At 49.2% G+C, this 17,747-nt stretch overlaps 1 protein-coding gene across 2 annotated transcripts in view; it reads right to left on the reverse strand.

Annotated features, from left to right (window-relative positions):
- The window catches only part of DEAF1 (DEAF1 transcription factor), a 46,647-nt gene that overhangs the window by 27,437 nt on the left and 1,463 nt on the right, over positions 1-17,747 (reverse strand). The window contains exons 2-8 of one of the 2 annotated variants that reach the window (XM_075566814.1): positions 17,227-17,318; positions 16,376-16,505; positions 13,629-13,775; positions 11,548-11,687; positions 9,182-9,247; positions 8,340-8,466; positions 7,798-7,926 (exon numbers count right to left, since the gene is read on the reverse strand). In XM_075566814.1, the coding sequence (XP_075422929.1) occupies positions 7,798-7,926; positions 8,340-8,466; positions 9,182-9,247; positions 11,548-11,687; positions 13,629-13,775; positions 16,376-16,505; positions 17,227-17,318 (831 nt within the window). Of the gene's footprint in view, positions 1-7,797; positions 7,927-8,339; positions 8,494-9,181; positions 9,248-11,547; positions 11,688-13,628; positions 13,776-16,375; positions 16,506-17,226; positions 17,319-17,747 lie in introns of both variants that reach the window. The other variant, XM_075566813.1, reaches the window with a different exon arrangement.

A 17,747-nucleotide genomic window follows, 5' to 3' on the forward strand; every position in this document is an offset into this window, starting at 1 on the left:
TGGAGGCAGAGAGAGAGGCAGAGAGAGAGACAGAAGCAAAATGAGAGAAACGCAGAAAAAAAAAAAAAAAGAAGATGGGGAGAAAGAGTAAAAATCATGAGAGAAAACAGGTGGGGGGGGGGGGGAAAGAGAGTGAGAATGTGAGAAATAGTTAAAAATAGAGAGTACAAACAAGCGAGTGAAAAGCGGAGCGATAACGAGCCCGCCGCCTGCGTCTCTCCTGCGGGTGCCAGGCTCGTGCTGGTGATGTCACTTTCCACCTCTAGATCACACGGCGGCGGGGATGGGTGCCACGCTGGGTATAAATATAGCCCTGATACCGGCACGTCTGTCAGACTCGGACCCCCTGGCAGGGAAGGGGTTTAAGGTGCGAGCTTAGCGAGCGTGCAATCTGGTTTATACATGAATACGTCTATATTTATAGTTCCGTGTTTCACTTTCTTGTGCGATTTAACACTTCAGCCGGGGTTAGGTGGAGCCCGTTGGTTAGACTCATTTGAGCATATGTCAGCACATTTTAGCATTTTGATTTTTTGATGTTTCTTTATATAGTTTCAGCTTGATCTCAATCTGTTTTTTTGAATTATATTCTTTGCGTATTCTTTTAATAGATTCATTTTGTATATATATATATATCTATTTTTTATATATATAAAAAAAACAAAAAAAAAAAACAAAGGATCGGGCGCCTTTTTTTGTTGTTTTTATATATATAAAAACAAAACAAAAAAAGCACCCGATCCTTTGTATATATATATATATATATATATATATATATATATATATACGCGCGGATGACGCTGTACGTGACCTCCTGACGAAGTACTTGGTACGAAACGCGTAGAGGTCACGACAGGTCATCCTGCGCGCGTATGCTGGTAAGCTGAGACGGAGCCTGCAGGAGACAGCAGCGGTTTTATCCATCTCCGCGGTGCCGAGATCCGGATCCTGTGCAGACACCGCGAGTCTGCTGACTGTCTCAGTGTGAGTGTCCGTTTCCCCTTGCCAGTGCCCAACCTTATGGCGGTTTCTATACAAATCTGTTGATAGGTTGTTTTCATGTTTGTTTTTTTCTTTCATGTGTTTTTATATAAATTTTACTGTATTTGTATACTGTGCAGCTTAGGGTTTAGTCACCATCAGGTGTTCTCCTTGGTAGTACTTAGCCGTCCAGCTGCACAGCTGCTCTGAGGTGGGGTTGGATCCCCTCAGTTTTTGTGTATTTTTAATAAATTACCTTCCACTAATCCCTGGTGCGCATTTGTGCATTTTTATTATCTTGTATTTCAGGGTGCCCTCCCCCCTTTCTAAGGGGGGTTCACCTAGATTTGAGAGTTTCTGGGGAGACGCTTTATGTACATGCTGCAAAGGGATCATCCACACCATCACACAGCACGAGCGCTGAATATCCTGTTTTTTCTACGTATATATTTATAGTTCCGTGTTTCACTTTCTTGTGCGATTTAACACTTCAGCCGGGGTTAGGTGGAGCCCGTTGGTTAGACTCATTTGAGCATTTGTCAGCACATTTTAGCATTTTGATTCTTTGATGTTTCTTTATATAGTTTCAGCTTGATCTCAATCTGTTTTTTTGAATTATATTCTTTGCGTATTCTTTTAATAGATTCATTTTGTGTATATATATATATATATATATATATATATATATATATATATATATATATATATATATATATATATATATATATATATATATATATATATATAAAAACAAAGGATCGGGCGCCTTTTTTTTTTGTTTTTATATATATATATATAAAAACAAAACAAAAAAAGCGCCCGATCCTTTGTTTTTTTTATACAGGTTAAGGGGAGGTCGTTGAGCCCACAAAGACGCCAGCCAGTATCCTGTATCCTGTGTGCAAGATTTTTTGATCTTTTATCCATGGACTCTTAAGTATCATTATTTATTCCTCCTTTATTAGGATATCATAGGACGTTCATTTGATACACTATACCTTTATTTGTGTTGATTGGTTTAGAATAGAGTTACACCCATGGTTAAGTAGAGTTCCATTTGGATATACTGTATATGTATAATTTCACTCCCAAGCATTCAGTTATACTTAATACATAGTTAGAGTCAATAGTAATTTCAAGTATATTTATTAGTTCACATATGTGGTATAGTTAGGCATCAATTCTATCATTACAAATTTCCAATTTGGTAACATTTTATTATTTTTAATTTAAAACATTTTTTTATTGATATATATGTTTTCATATTTCATATAATTCTTGGATTATAATTGGTGTTGCTCACCATATTATCAAGCGCAGTCCCTGTGTTTTTTCTTTATATATATATATACACATATACATATATATATATATACATATATACACACATATATATATACACATATATATATATATATATATAGACATATGGAGACCAGGGGATCCTGATAGCCAAAAAGAGACAGCACACTGCAGGTATGATATAAAAAAGTGTATTCAGTAACACAAGGCCGGCAACGTTTCGGTCCTCCCAACGGGACCTTCCTCAGGGCAGTGCAGTTGGGAGGACCGAAACGTTGGCGGCCTTGTGTTACTGAATACACTTTTTTATACCATACCTGCAGTGTGCTGTCTCTTTTTGGCTATCAGGATCCCCTGGTCTCCATATGTCTACATACTCTCTATGGGACAAGCATCTGCCTCCTGCAACAAAACCGTGAGTGCTAATCTCCATACCTGACTATATATATATATATATTATATATATATATGAAAAGTTTGATACCGCATACACTCCAAATCACAATCAAGTTAACCTAATAAAGCCGGCTAATCACAGTAAAGTACTACTTGCCAGCGGTGCATCAGTGCAAAAGAATAATGTATAAACAACAGAGCAAGAGTCCCTAAAGAAGCACTCAGGTTTACCAAAATTAACCAAAAGCTTATTGAGTATCACATAAGGTATAAAAAAACAGTGCAGAAAAATGCTTCAGACATAGCATAGGCTCCCTGTACGTATCCGCAAGGGACAAAAGGTGCTCAGGCCAAATTGAATAACAATGAAACAATTGGCATATAGAAACACACAAATTGTAAACAGGGGTAAGGATACTCAAATGTGAGTCTATATACAAATGGATAGCAAGGCTGATAACCAGCAATACACCACTGAGTAGCAAATGAAAGAGCCATAACCAAACACGGTTATGTAGTACTGCACACCACAATGAGAGGAGATGGATGTGATAGTGGTATCATTATTTAAAGTGCAATGTTTGGATTATATCCTATCCACACTAGGGTAAGATACACAGCTCCTCATGGAATGGCTAGCATGTGTATGCGGTTATAAAGTGGCTATATCCCCCACTAACAATGATGGATACAGCAGACCATAGGTGAAATGTCACAGTCAAGAATGTCTGGTAGACACAGTCAGAGTTGTACATTAAGAATAATAACAGTCTTGCAAATATGTCCATATACACACACACTTATATAACCTTACGATTATTCTAAAACAAGAAGGAGCCGGCGCTCCAGGGGTCTTCAGACAAAAAAAAAAAGGAATTTTAATCCACACAGATCAAAGACATGGTGACAAAGGTCAGTGTGTGCGACCGAAACGTCCATCTGTGTGGATTAAAATTCCTTATTTTGTATGAAGGCCTCTGGAGTGCCGGCTCCTTCTTGTTTGAGGAGGATGTGTCCTGTATTATAGGTCTCCCCAGTGGGGACCTGAGGCAGTTACATAAATCCAGTGTGTGAGTGTGTGAGTACACACATTTTAAGTTATGGTGGGTGAAAAAGGCAACAAAAAACCTCCACCGTTGGCATATAGCCACTAAGGAATATCACTTGTGAGCACATTCACATGTCTTAGACAGGTCAGCAACCCTGCCTTTCACCATTATCACCTAGCATACAGTGCTACCACTGCAGCAAGGGATTCTGGGAAATGACATGCAAATGAGCACACGTGTCACCTTTTGCCTGGAATATCCATTCACATTTAGCCCATTTAAGCAAATGCATCGCCGTTCCCACTTCATCTTACAAATGATCTCTTGAGGAGTGGGAGAGAGAAAAAGGAGCGAGAGAAAAGGAGTGAGAGAGAGAGAGAGAGAGAAAAAGGAGCGAGAGAAAAGGAGCGAGAGAGAGAGAGAGAGAGAGAAAAAGGAGCGAGAGAAAAGGAGCGAGAGAGAGAGAGAGAGAGAGAGAGAGAGAAAAGGAGCGAGAGAGAGAGAGAGAGAGAGAGAGAGAGAGAGAGAGAGAGAAAAGGAGCGAGAGAGAGAGAGAGAGAGAGAAAAGGAGCGAGAGAGAGAGAGAGAGAGGGAGAGAAAAGGAGCGAGAGAGAGAGAGAGAGAGAGAGAGAGAGAGAGAGAAAAGGAGCGAGAGAGAGAGAGAGAGAGAGAGAGAGAGAAAAGGAGCGAGAGAGAGAGAGAGAGAGAGAGAGAAAAGGAGCGAGAGAGAGAGAGAGAGAGAGAAAAGGAGCGAGAGAGAGAGAGAGAGAGAGAGAGAGAGAAAAGGAGCGAGAGAGAGAGAGAGAGAGAGAGAAAAGGAGCGAGAGAGAGAGAGAGAGAGAGAGAGAAAAGGAGCGAGAGAGAGAGAGAGAAAAGGAGCGAGAGAGAGAGAGAGAAAAGGAGCGAGAGAGAGAGAGAGAGAGAGAGAAAAGGAGCGAGAGAGAGAGAGAGAGAGAGAGAGAGAGAGAGAGAGAGAGAAAAGGAGCGAGAGAGAGAGAGAGAGAAAAGGAGCGAGAGAGAGAGAGAAAAGGAGCGAGAGAGAGAGAGAAAAGGAGCGAGAGAGAAAAGGAGCGAGAGAGAGAGAGAAAAGGAGCGAGAGAGAGAGAGAGAAAAGGAGCGAGAGAGAGAGAGAGAAAAGGAGCGAGAGAGAGAGAGAAAAGGAGCGAGAGAGAGAGAGAAAAGGAGCGAGAGAGAGAGAGAAAAGGAGCGCGAGAGAGAGAGAAAAGGAGCGAGAGAGAGAGAGAAAAGGAGCGAGAGAGAGAGAAAAAAGGAGCGAGAGAGAGAGAGAAAAGGAGCGAGAGAGAGAGAGAAAAGGAGCGAGAGAGAGAGAGAAAAGGAGCGAGAGAGAGAGAGAAAAGGAGCGAGAGAGAGAGAGAAAAGGAGCGAGAGAGAGAGAGAAAAGGAGCGAGAGAGAGAGAGAGAGAGAAAAGGAGCGAGAGAGAGAGAGAGAGAGAGAAAAGGAGCGAGAGAGAGAGAGAGAGAGAAAAGGAGCGAGAGAGAGAGAGAGAGAGAAAAGGAGCGAGAGAGAGAGAGAAAAGGAGCGAGAGAGAGAGAGAAAAGGAGCGAGAGAGAGAGAGAAAAGGAGCGAGAGAGAGAGAGAAAAGGAGCGAGAGAGAGAGAGAAAAGGAGCGAGAGAGAGAGAGAAAAGGAGCGAGAGAGAGAGAGAAAAGGAGCGAGAGAGAGAGAGAAAAGGAGCGAGAGAGAGAGAGAAAAGGAGCGAGAGAGAGAGAGAAAAGGAGCGAGAGAGAGAGAGAAAAGGAGCGAGAGAGAGAGAGAAAAGGAGCGAGAGAGAGAGAGAAAAGGAGCGAGAGAGAGAGAGAAAAGGAGCGAGAGAGAGAGAGAAAAGGAGCGAGAGAGAGAGAGAAAAGGAGCGAGAGAGAGAGAGAAAAGGAGCGAGAGAGAGAGAGAAAAGGAGCGAGAGAGAGAGAGAAAAGGAGCGAGAGAGAGAGAGAGAAAAGGAGCGAGAGAGAGAGAGAGAAAAGGAGCGAGAGAGAGAGAGAAAAGGAGCGAGAGAGAGAGAGAGAAAAGGAGCGAGAGAGAGAGAGAAAAGGAGAGAGAGAGAGAAAAGGAGCGAGAGAGAAAAGGAGCGAGAGAGAGAAAAGGAGCGAGAGAGAAAAGGAGCGAGAGAGAGAAAAGGAGCGAGAGAGAGAGAGAGAAAAGGAGCGAGAGAGAAAAGGAGCGAGAGAGAGAGAAAAGGAGCGAGAGAGAGAGAAAAGGAGCGAGAGAGAGAGAAAAGGAGCGAGAGAGAGAGAAAAGGAGCGAGAGAGAGAGAGAAAAGGAGCGAGAGAGAGAAAAGGAGCGAGAGAGAGAAAAGAAGCGAGAGAGAGAAAAGGAGCGAGAGAGAGAAAAGGAGCGAGAGAGAGAAAAGGAGCGAGAGAGAGAAAAGGAGCGAGAGAGAGAAAAGGAGCGAGAGAGAGAAAAGGAGCGAGAGAGAGAAAAGGAGCGAGAGAGAGAAAAGGAGCGAGAGAGAGAAAAGGAGCGAGAGAGAGAAAAGGAGCGAGAGAGAAAAGGAGCGAGAGAGAAAAGGAGCAAGAGAGAAAAGGAGCGAGAGAGAGAGAGAAAAGGAGCGAGAGAGAGAGAGAAAAGGAGCGAGAGAGAAAAGGAGCGAGAGAAAAGGAGCGAGAGAGAGAAAAGGAGCGAGAGAGAGAAAAGGAGCGAGAGAGAGAGAGAAAAGGAGCGAGAGAGAGAGAGAAAAGGAGCGAGAGAGAAAAGGAGCGAGAGAGAAAAGGAGCGAGAGAGAAAAGGAGCGAGAGAGAAAAGGAGCGAGAGAGAAAAGGAGCGAGAGAGAAAAGGAGCGAGAGAGAGAAAAGGAGCGAGAGAGAGAAAAGGAGCGAGAGAGAGAAAAGGAGCGAGAGAGAGAAAAGGAGCGAGAGAGAAAAGGAGCAAGAGAGAAAAGGAGCAAGAGAGAAAAGGAGCGAGAGAGAGAGAGAAAAGGAGCGAGAGAGAAAAGGAGCGAGAGAGAAAAGGAGCGAGAGAGAAAAGGAGCGAGAGAGAAAAGGAGCGAGAGAAAAGGAGCGAGAGAGAGAAAAGGAGCGAGAGAGAGAAAAGGAGCGAGAGAGAGAAAAGGAGCGAGAGAGAGAGAGAAAAGGAGCGAGAGAGAGAGAGAAAAGGAGCGAGAGAGAAAAGGAGCGAGAGAGAAAAGGAGCGAGAGAGAAAAGGAGCGAGAGAGAAAAGGAGCGAGAGAGAAAAGGAGCGAGAGAGAAAAGGAGCGAGAGAGAAAAGGAGCGAGAGAGAAAAGGAGCGAGAGAGAGAGAAAAGGAGCGAGAGAGAGAGAAAAGGAGCGAGAGAGAGAAAAGGAGCGAGAGAGAGAAAAGGAGCGAGAGAGAGAAAAGGAGCGAGAGAGAGAAAAGGAGCGAGAGAGAGAAAAGGAGCGAGAGAGAGAAAAGGAGCGAGAGAGAAAAGGAGCGAGAGAGAAAAGGAGCGAGAGAGAGAAAAGGAGCGAGAGAGAGAAAAGGAGCGAGAGAGAAAAGGAGCGAGAGAGAGAAAAGGAGCGAGAGAGAGAAAAGGAGCGAGAGAGAGAAAAGGAGCGAGAGAGAGAAAAGGAGCGAGAGAGAGAAAAGGAGCGAGAGAGAAAAGGAGCGAGAGAGAGAAAAGGAGCGAGAGAGAGAAAAGGAGCGAGAGAGAGAAAAGGAGCGAGAGAGAGAAAAGGAGCGAGAGAGAGAAAAGGAGCGAGAGAGAGAAAAGGAGCGAGAGAGAGAAAAGGAGCGAGAGAGAGAAAAGGAGCGAGAGAGAGAAAAGAGCGAGAAAAGGAGCGAGAGAGAGAAAAGGAGCGAGAGAGAGAAAAGGAGCGAGAGAAAAGGAGCGAGAGAGAGAAAAGGAGCGAGAGAAAAGGAGCGAGAGAGAGAAAAGGAGCGAGAGAGAGAAAAGGAGCGAGATAAAAGGAGCGAGAGAAAAGGAGCGAGAGAAAAGGAGCGAGAGAAAAGGAGCGAGAGAGCGAGAGAAAAGGAGCGAGAGAGAGAAAAGGAGCGAGAGAGAGAAAAGGAGCGAGAGAGAGAGAGAAAAGGAGCGAGAGAGAGAGTGCATAAGAGAAATTGAGGGATGGATAAGATTGTCCTGTGTTCGCACTCACCCGCTGCCCCCGTGTAGACGTCCCCCTGTGACGGGCTCTCGGACAAGATGGCCGATGCCTCTGCAGTGGCCTCTCGCTCAAAGGCCAGCGAGTCTGTGGCTGTGATTTGCCCGGAAGACGACACTGTGACTGTCACGAGATAACGGTTTCTCAGATTACACGGCGCACCTAACCCCTTCTGTAAATCCGGGCCTGAACCGCACCGCAGAACCAAGATAACCCGCACAGCTGTGCAATATCACGCAGAGTGGTGTCATCATGTGTTCAGCAGTGTTATCACACACAGATTAACCGCTTATTCAGCCACTTTGGTCATACGTTGGACTGACCCTTTAACCCATTAGACGTGTCACTGTCATTAGGTCACTTTGATCAGACGTGGGATTGACCCTTTAACCCATTAAACACGGCACAGTCATTAGGTCACTTTGTTCCGACGTGGAACTGAGCCATTAACCCATTAAACACGTCACTATCGTTCGGTCACCATAGTTCGGTCACCCTGGTCCCCGCCCTCGTCCCTCCATTCCCCAGGTTCTTACAGGTAGTGGCAGCCGTGGCGGGCAGCAGGGTGATGTTCTTTGTGTGGTCCTTCTGCGCCGGAACAGCCGACAACTCGCCCTCCTTCTTGCGCCGTTTGTAGGGGATAAAGAGACGCACGGGACCGCTCTGCGGGGGAACCGAAAGAGAGAGATCCTGCGGTAAAAAAAGGGTGCAATCCTATGTAGCCATCAAAACAAAACAAACAACCAACCTGTTGTAAAGAATGTAACAGTCTTATAGGTGTCCTTTGACTAATCTAACCATGATAAAAGAAAGGATCTGGCTGCTTTGGTTTCTCTGGAATTTAACTACGACTTTCAGTTCTTCGGGGCTCCTGAATGTCAGCGTTTTCTTGACCCTTATTCCACAGAGAGCCAATAAAGATAGGGGGGAGGAGGGAGGAGGGAGAGAGGGAGGCTTTGCCGGTACAAACTCTTGTTAAACACTCACACACACACACACAGAACACACACACACACACAGAACACACACACACACACAGAACACACACACACACACAGAACACACACACACACATACACAACACCAGGCAAAAGGGAGCAGCCAGCGGAAATCAAACCCGTCCCAAGTCTCAGCGCACCGTGTTTATAGACTGCAATACATTATTTAAAAGCTTTTATTAAAAAAAGTGTCAGATTTGGGTTAAAAAAGGGAATACATCACCCAGATATGACCCCTTAAGAGAGGTCATATTCATTAGGCCACATTGATCCTACGTGGGACTAACCCGTTACCCACGTCACTATTGTCCTGTGTCGGACCCCTGTTCTCACCCCGTCTGTGACGAGTCACTAAGCCATGTGACAACGGCGCCTCTTACCAGGCTGTGGTCGTCGCAGCAGGCAGCGCAGGTACAGGACGCAGCGTGAGGGGTCAGGAGGCCGTCCTGCAAACACAACGCCACGGTCAGCCACTAGGACTAGTACGTTTGAAGATGCAAAGTCCCCCATCCCCGACTGGAGCGATAGTCCTAGAGGTAATTCATACTACACCCTTCAGCGCAGTCATACAGGTGTCCAGCATGCTTCATTTTCCTAGGGGTATTGAGCTTCGGTTCCCTTTCTGTAAAGTCTTAGAGGTGCACTGCTTTATAACCTAAGTGTACAGTCCTAGTGGAGTCAAACTTTGTATCCCTTAGAGCAGGGGTGCGCAAAGTGGGGGGGGAGTGGGGCGGGTCGAATTTCCAGGGGGGGCGCGGCTGCTATAGAGGTCCCGTGCTCTCCCCCGAGGCAATTAAATGCTGGGGGGACTGCACGAGACCTCTGCAGCTTCTCCTACCTTATCTTCGGCGATGTGTCGCCATGGTAACCGTCGTTAAATGACGCCGTGGGGTCACGTTGCCATGGCAAAGTGACGTCACATGACCCCGCGATGTCATTTGATGCTGGAGCCGAGGAGGAGGGGGAGGGGGGGGGGGCGCGAGCCGGGAGGTTAGCAGGCAGGAGGCCGCAAGTTTAAAACTTTGCGCGCCCCTGCCTTACAGTCAGGATGACCATATTTTTCCCGGGACAAACGATTCCCACCCTGCCAATCGCTCATGCGCGGACCGCGATTAAAAAGAAACGGGACATTTACTAAACTTTTGGGACACAGGGACAAAACAAAAAAATGGGACTGTCCTGGCTAAACCGGGACATCTGGTCACCCTACTTAAGAGTCCTACAGGATCTGGGCTTCTTTCTAAACCCTAGAAGCTATGCAGACTAAGAGATAGGAGCCTCACGCGCTATGTCACCCTGCGGCGGGAGGGACGGACGTCCCTTCTGTCTGCGTCACCCTGCGGCGGGAGGGACGGACGTCCCTTCTGTCTGCGTCACCCTGCGGCGGGAGGAACAGACGTCCCTAGTGTCTGCGTCACCCTGCGGCGGGAGGGACAGACGTCCCTTCTGTCTGTGTCACCCTGCGGCGGGAGGGACAGACGTCCCTTCTGTCTGTGTCACCCTGCGGCGGGAGGGACAGACGCCCCTTCTGTCTGTGTCACCCTGCGGCGGGAGGGACAGACGTCCCTTCTGTCTGTGTCACCCTGCGGCGGGAGGGACAGACGTCCCTTCTGTCTGCGTCACCCTGCGGCGGGAGGGACAGACGCCCCTTCTGTCTGTGTCACCCTGCGGCGAGAGGGACAGACGTCCCTTCTGTCTGAGTCACCCTGCGGCGAGAGGGACAGACGCCCCTTCTGTCTGTGTCACCCTGCGGCGGGAGGGACAGACGTCCCTTCTGTCTGAGTCACCCTGCGGCGAGAGGGACAGACGTCCCTTCTGTCTGCGTCACCCTGCGGCGGGAGGGACAGACGCCCCTTCTGTCTGTGTCACCCTGCGGCGAGAGGGACAGACGTCCCTTCTGTCTGAGTCACCCTGCGGCGGGAGGGACAGACGTCCCTTCTGTCTGCGTCACCCTGCGGCGGGAGGGACAGACGCCCCTTCTGTCTGTGTCACCCTGCGGCGAGAGGGACAGACGTCCCTTCTGTCTGAGTCACCCTGCGGCGAGAGGGACAGACGCCCCTTCTGTCTGTGTCACCCTGCGGCGAGAGGGACAGACGTCCCTTCTGTCTGAGTCACCCTGCGGCGAGAGGGACAGACGTCCCTTCTGTCTGTGTCACCCTGCGGCGGGAGGGACAGACGTCCCTTCTGTCTGAGTCACCCTGCGGCGGGAGGGACAGACGTCCCTTCTGTCTGCGTCACCCTGCGGCGGGAGGGACAGACGTCCCTTCTGTCTGAGTCACCCTGCGGCGGGAGGGACAGACGCCCCTTCTGTCTGAGTCACCCTGCGGCGGGAGGGACAGTCTTCATAGAACATCGTTCCCTTCTGTCTGTGTCATCCAGCAGTGGTTTGGACAGACGCCAAGGGCCATAGCTCCCTTGTGTCTGTGTGGGTGTGTCACCATGTTACAGGAGGGACAGACTCCATGGGCCACACGTCCCCGTGCGTCACTGTGTCTCCGTGTGTTTAGGGAGGGGACAGACTCCATGGGACCTAGATCCCTTCTGTATGCGTCACTGTTACCACAAGGCAGGAGGGTTAGACTTGATGGGCCGTATCTGGCCTCCGCATGCTGTCCGTGTCATAGCGACCTACGTCAATTCTGTGTCACCGGGTCCCCCTGTGGCCGAAGCCAGAGACTTATTGGGCCATGGCAGACTGTCCGTGACAAGGTGGCACTGTACGCACGGCCGCTGATCTGAAACTGACCTGTATGAGGCACTGCAGGGGTCTCCCTGCATAGCGAATGCTCCTCTTCCAGTCTTTGCTACTCGCTCGGCCCGCCATGGCTTCAAACTCAGTGGGGGTGTACCAGCCCTCTCCATGCTTCATGCAGCGCCCACGCCCGCCTGCCGGTAAACACGCAGGGGCAAAGATCAACAGACAGACCTCAAGCACACAGCAAAGCACCTCAAGCACACCGACCAACCTTAAAACCCACCTCTCAAAAGAAGCATCTCAAAAGCCAGGACTCATGGCTACTGTCCCACACCCACAGTCACTCGTACCACCCACTGTGGCCAAGCGCTGCCATCTAATGCACTTATTCCCTCACCTGCTGTCTCTGTAACTCTCCCAACATACCACTTAGATTGTAAGCTCTCCGGGGCAGTTTCTTTCCTATTGTCTGACTTTGCTGCGCTTATTGTATTATCTTTGTAAAGCACCAAGTACTCTATCAGCATTATATAAATAAAGATATACACATTTGGACTGGTTCTTGGCTACCAGTCTGCCCTCCCTGGCAGTAAGCCCTGGTGAGAGAGGTCTGCCAGTACTAATCATGGGTTTTCCCCACTCCCAGCAGTACCCTTGAGTGACAGGGGAGGAGGTGGAACTAGGCCTGAGTATATCCAATCGTGGGTCAGACCTGGTGCCCTCCTCCTGGCTGTACTTAAGGGGATTGCCGCTCAAATTGAGCCAGTGCCTCTGCCCACTTGAGAGGCAGGTGACACACAGGTTGCCTGAACATTGGGCCTTCTCTGTTCCTCTTCCCCTTGGGGGAGAGTGGGTGTGCACTTTTCCCCTGCCTCTGCTAGAGGGGCAGGGAAGAGCTAGGACTGCTGTGGGGGCCCTTGACCCGCAGTGCAGGTCCAGGGACCATCCTACAGCTGGGTAGCAGAGCCAGAAACGGTATTGGGCAGGCCACTGCCGCGACTGAGTGCTGACCCAATAAACCGCTCCAGTTCTTATACCTCCTGCCTGGTGTGTGATCTTACAGGGGGAAGGAGAGGATTGTTTCTACTGTAGGAGGTCGCCTCCATACATCTGGAGCCTGCGGCAAATGGAGGCGCTGTACCACTAGAGATCTATGCTGGGTATGTACCCCAGAAGCCTGTCCTGTGTCCCCACAAACATCGGCGGACGACTCAACCCTCCTGCTTACTAACAGATAGCATGCACCACACATGCTGTAATGGCAGAATCTCCCACAAGGAGGGGGAAACACTGTTACACATATATTAATAATAATAATAATAATAATAATAATAATAATAGCAACAACATGGTCTTGTATAGCGCTGTTAGTTTTACGCAGCGCTTTACGGAGACATTTTGCAGGCACAGGTCCCTGCCCCGTGGAGCTTACAATCTATGTTTTTGGTGCCTGAGGCACAGGGAGATAAAGTGACTTGCCCAAGGTCACAAGGAGCCGACACCGGGAATTGAACCAGGTTCCCCCGCTTCACACTCTCAGTGCCACTCCCTCTCCATACATACATGCTGGAGCTGGACATTTCCACCAGTCAGAACAGACATGTTTTCCCATGCAGACTTCGACGAGATTTACCAGAGAAGCCGTCTTATTCTGAGCTCCTCTGATAAGACTCTTTGAGGCCCAATCCCGAAGTGAGAGCGGTTAAGCAGCCATTTTGTAGGAATAACATAGAAATAATGAGAGGCGAAAACAGAACCTGTATTGTACAGCAGGGGTGCGCAAACTGGGGGGCACCCCACCAGGGGGGTGCGAGATTTTTCTGGGCGCGGCAGTTGCAGAGGCCCCGCCCTCTTCCCCGAGGCATTTAAGTTAAATGCCGGGGGGACCGCGCGCGCGAGGCCTCCAACTCAACTTTCCAAGATTCAGAGGCTTGGTGAGAAGTCAAATGACGTTGCGGGGACATGTCACGTCACGTCACATGAACCCGTGGAGTCATTTGTCACCGGCAAAAAAGATAAGGGGGTTGCGAGAACTGGGGGGGGGGGGGGAGCAGGCAGGGGGGCGCAGCTCCAAACGTTTGCGCACCTCTGTTGTACAGGACGGAGGAGAAATCTTTAACAGTGTACAGTACCTGATCCCAGGCGGTTCTTGTACAGCAAGCCGCTGATATTCCGACATCGCACCGGCAGCTCGTTGTCGTACACCGACTGGTCCCAGTTGTATTTAGTCCCGTCTTTCTCCGGACCGGGGGACAGTGGGGTGGACGATTCGTCTGATCCTAGTCGGGAGGGGGGGGGGGGGGGGGGGGAAAGTTCGATGTTTCAAAGGATCCAAAGATGGCGGGAGCGCACGCCGCTCGTTTTAAAAATGGTGGTCGGCGCTCTTGCAGGAAAGCGAGAATCCCCGCAGAAATCGCTCCGTAGGCTTCAGCAGAGACCAGTGTCCTGTGGCACTCGGAAACTCAGTGACAAAAGTCAAATTGCATCACTAAAAAGACTTTAAAATGTCTGACTTTTGTCACATAGTTTTTGAGTGACACAGGAGACTTGTTCTCTATTGCAGCGGTGCGCAAACTGGGGGGGGGGGGCGCCCCGAGACTGACTGCGGGGCGCGGGGTTTACAGAGGCCCGGCGCCATTCCCGAAGGCACTTAAATTACATGCCGGGAGAGCGGCGAAGGCCGCAGTAAACCTTACTTACCTTGGCTCCGGCGGCTTCTTAGACGCGTCGCCATGGCAACGCGGGGTCAAATGACACTGCGAGGTCATGTACGTCACGACGCAGGAGCAGACGCCGAGGTAAGCGGGGTGGGGGCGCGGAGAGAGGGGAACTGCCGGCAGCGGGGCGCAGTTTGCGCCCCCCTGCTCTATTGAAGTTAGATTTTTGCGTGTGCGAAAGTCAGCCGATACCAGTTGTATACAAGGGCTGGGCTGTGTACACCAACCTGTGTTACCACCCGCACAGTCGCTCCTACCAATCATGGTGGCCAAGCGCTGCCATCTACTGCACTTACTCTCTCACCTGCTGCCTCGGTCATTCTCCCAACATGCCACATAGATTGTAAGCTCTCCGGGGCAGGGATTTCCTTTCCTGACCTTGCTGTGCTTATTGTATTATAATTCCCTGCACTGCATTGTTGCTTTCATAAAGCGCTGAGCACACTATGGGCACTTTATAAATCAATATACACATACATACATACATACATACATACATACATACATACATACATGAACCCCACAGGAGCCTGTATGAGTTTAATTCTTATAATGTTCGTTTCTTGCCCTGCTGTGTTTTTATGCTATAAAAAAAGATAGCGTTCAGAAACAGGATTTTCGGAATCTCTAGCTTCTGAGGTTACCATGACGAGAGCTCCATGTTAACCTCCTAGAGGCACACACTGTCATAGCATGTCATTACCCAGAATCCCCGGCTGCAGTGAAAGCACGGTTTGCGAAGAGATAATAGGGAAAGACAGGGTGGCACACCTGGCTGAGACATATGAAACTGCTCACAGGTGGTATTTTTTCATTTACTATATGGTGTATATACAAAGATATGGCCAATTATCAGGAAGCACAGAGATTCTAGGGTTGCCAGGTGTCCAGTATTGAACCGGACTGCCCTGTATTTGGACACTGTCCAATAAAAATATTAGAGGTCATACTGGACATGTATGTGTATTACCTGTCCACAGTATTACCTCTCTGGACATGTATTACCTGTCTACAGGCATTCCCCGCATTAACGTACACAATGGGACCGGAGCATGTATGTAAAGCGAAAATGTACTTAAAGTGAAGCACTACCCTTTCCCCACTTATCGAAGCATGTACTGTACTGTACGGCAATTGTCATATACGTGCATAACTGATATAAATAACACATCTGTAACAGGCTCTATAGTCTCCTCGCTTGCGCACAGCTTTGGTACAGGTAGGGAGCCGGTATTGCTGTTCAGGACGTGCTGACAGGCGCATGCGTGAGCTGCTGTCTGCCTATTGGGCGATATGTCCTTACTCGCGAGTGTACTTAAAGTGAGTGTCCTTAAACTGGGGTATGCCTGTATTACCTCTCTGGACATGTATGTGTATTACTTGTGTATTACCTCTCTGGATATGTATGTGTATTACCCCTCTGGACATGCATGTGTATTACCTGTGTATTACCTCTCTGGACATGTATGTGTATTACCTGTGTATTACCTCTCTGGATATGTATGTGTATTACCCCTCTGGACATGCATGTGTATTACCTGTGTATTACCTCTCTGGACATGTATGTGTATTACCTGTGTATTACCTCTCTGGACATGTATGTGTATTACCTCTCTGGACATGTATGTGTATTACCCCTCTGGACATGTATGTGTCCGGTATCACTTCTCTGGACATAATGACCTGTCCGCCTTGGGGGGCCGCGGGATTTACCTGAATAGGGAGAGATCGGGGCTGTTGCTAAGGGGCTAGGTAGCTTACTCTATCCTGATTGGCTGCATTACCCAGCATCAGCTAATCAGGAGGAAGTGTCAGGAGCCTGGGGGTGGGGCCAAGGAGAGGAGGAAACAGCATGGAGCGGAGAAGTGTGTGTGGGTGCGTGTGCGCGTCTTTCACTATTGTGCCCAGTATTTTTGGAGAAGCCACCTGGCAACCCTAATAGTGACTGGCCATCATATAACTAGTGTTTTTCTGCACCTCTGTCAGTGTCCACAGCGCTGTACACGATGCCTGAGACCTGGAGGAAGAGAGACTTGCTCATTGTCACAAGGAGGGCGGATACTGGGATTGGAACAAGGTTCCCCCATTTCCCCAGCCCCGACACCACCACTGAGCTTCCAACGTGCAGCGCCAGCCTCGCACCTCCGCGCTCGGCTTTATACCTGGAGTCATGGGGCCTGTTGGCACCTTCAGATCCTGGGCTTCCATGATGCTCCCGTCTGTGTGCACGACAATCAGCGTGGCTTTCTCTGTACCCAGGCTGTCTTCCATTTGGAGGGACGCTCTGTCCGACTGGAGAGGGGAAGAGATGCGGCCGGTTATCTGTGAGCTCAGAGAAATGTGAGGCCGGGGGGGGGGGGGGGGGGCGCCTGCACGATGCGTACATATAACGGGTATAGGGCTCAGTCCCACTTAGGAGCAAAGTGACCCGCCAGTGGCGAGTTTAATGGGTTAAAGGGTCAATCCCATGTAGGTGTGAAGTGACCGAATAACAGTGATGTGTTTAATGGGTTAAAGGGACCTAATGACCGTGACAATGTGAAAGGGTGAGTCCAAGGCAGGACCAAAGTTACCGAATGACAGTGACATGGTTTAAGGGTCAGTCCCAGGTAAGACCTACTGTAAGTGTTTAATGGGTTAATGCAGGGGTGCGCAAACTTTGGAGTTGGGGGGGGGGTCACCGTTTACAGAGGTCTCCGGCTGCTTCTGGTGATGCGCCATCACAACGCGGCAGGGTCAAATAGGCCACATGTTGCCATGGCAACGTGACATCAGATGACACCATGATGTCAGAGAAAAGGTAGGGATGGGGGGGGGGGGCGAGAGCAGACAAAACTTTGCGCACCCCTGGGTTAAAGGGTCAGTCCTACATTGGGGTAAAGCGACCTAATAACAGCGACATGTTAAATGTATGCCCTAGCAGCAAAAGGGTTAAACAATGCACCGGGACACTCTGGACCTAAAAGCAACGAAGTTCTGCCCTCGAAGAGCTCGCAATCTTTTCTACACTTACCAGGACGTGATCGGAGAGGGAGGCGGCGCTAGCCACGGATGTAGTGGTGTAGACATTTTCCCCGGAGGCTCCGACACTGGCCACGGTGACCTCTATGATGATAGATGGGGGGGGGGGGTGATTAGATTTGTGTCCAGACACTAATAAAAGGTTGCAGCTATATTCTGCACCAGGTAAATAGCACATGTTGCAGGTTATATGAAAGTATACACTGTAGCTACCTCTAATAACTATGAAATGCGCTCGTCATATGACAGTATATAGTATATTGGGTTAACAGCTAGGCATGATAGATAGATAGTCTAATACCTCTAAGGCTGCAGCCATAGTAGGGGCGACGGCGCAAGCAAAATACATAAAGTCAATGTGCACGGCTATAGTGTGCGCACGCATGCAAGTGAGAGACAGCGCTGCAGAAACTTCACGAGACAAATACATTTGTTTTTACAGCGCGACAGACGGGTCACGGGTGCGGTTCAGCCAATGAGGGCACGCCCTCGCCACGCAACCCTGCAGGACAC

Source organism: Ascaphus truei, chromosome 12 (genome assembly GCF_040206685.1).
Source record: "Ascaphus truei isolate aAscTru1 chromosome 12, aAscTru1.hap1, whole genome shotgun sequence".
In the NCBI taxonomy this organism is placed as follows: domain Eukaryota; kingdom Metazoa; phylum Chordata; class Amphibia; order Anura; family Ascaphidae; genus Ascaphus; species Ascaphus truei.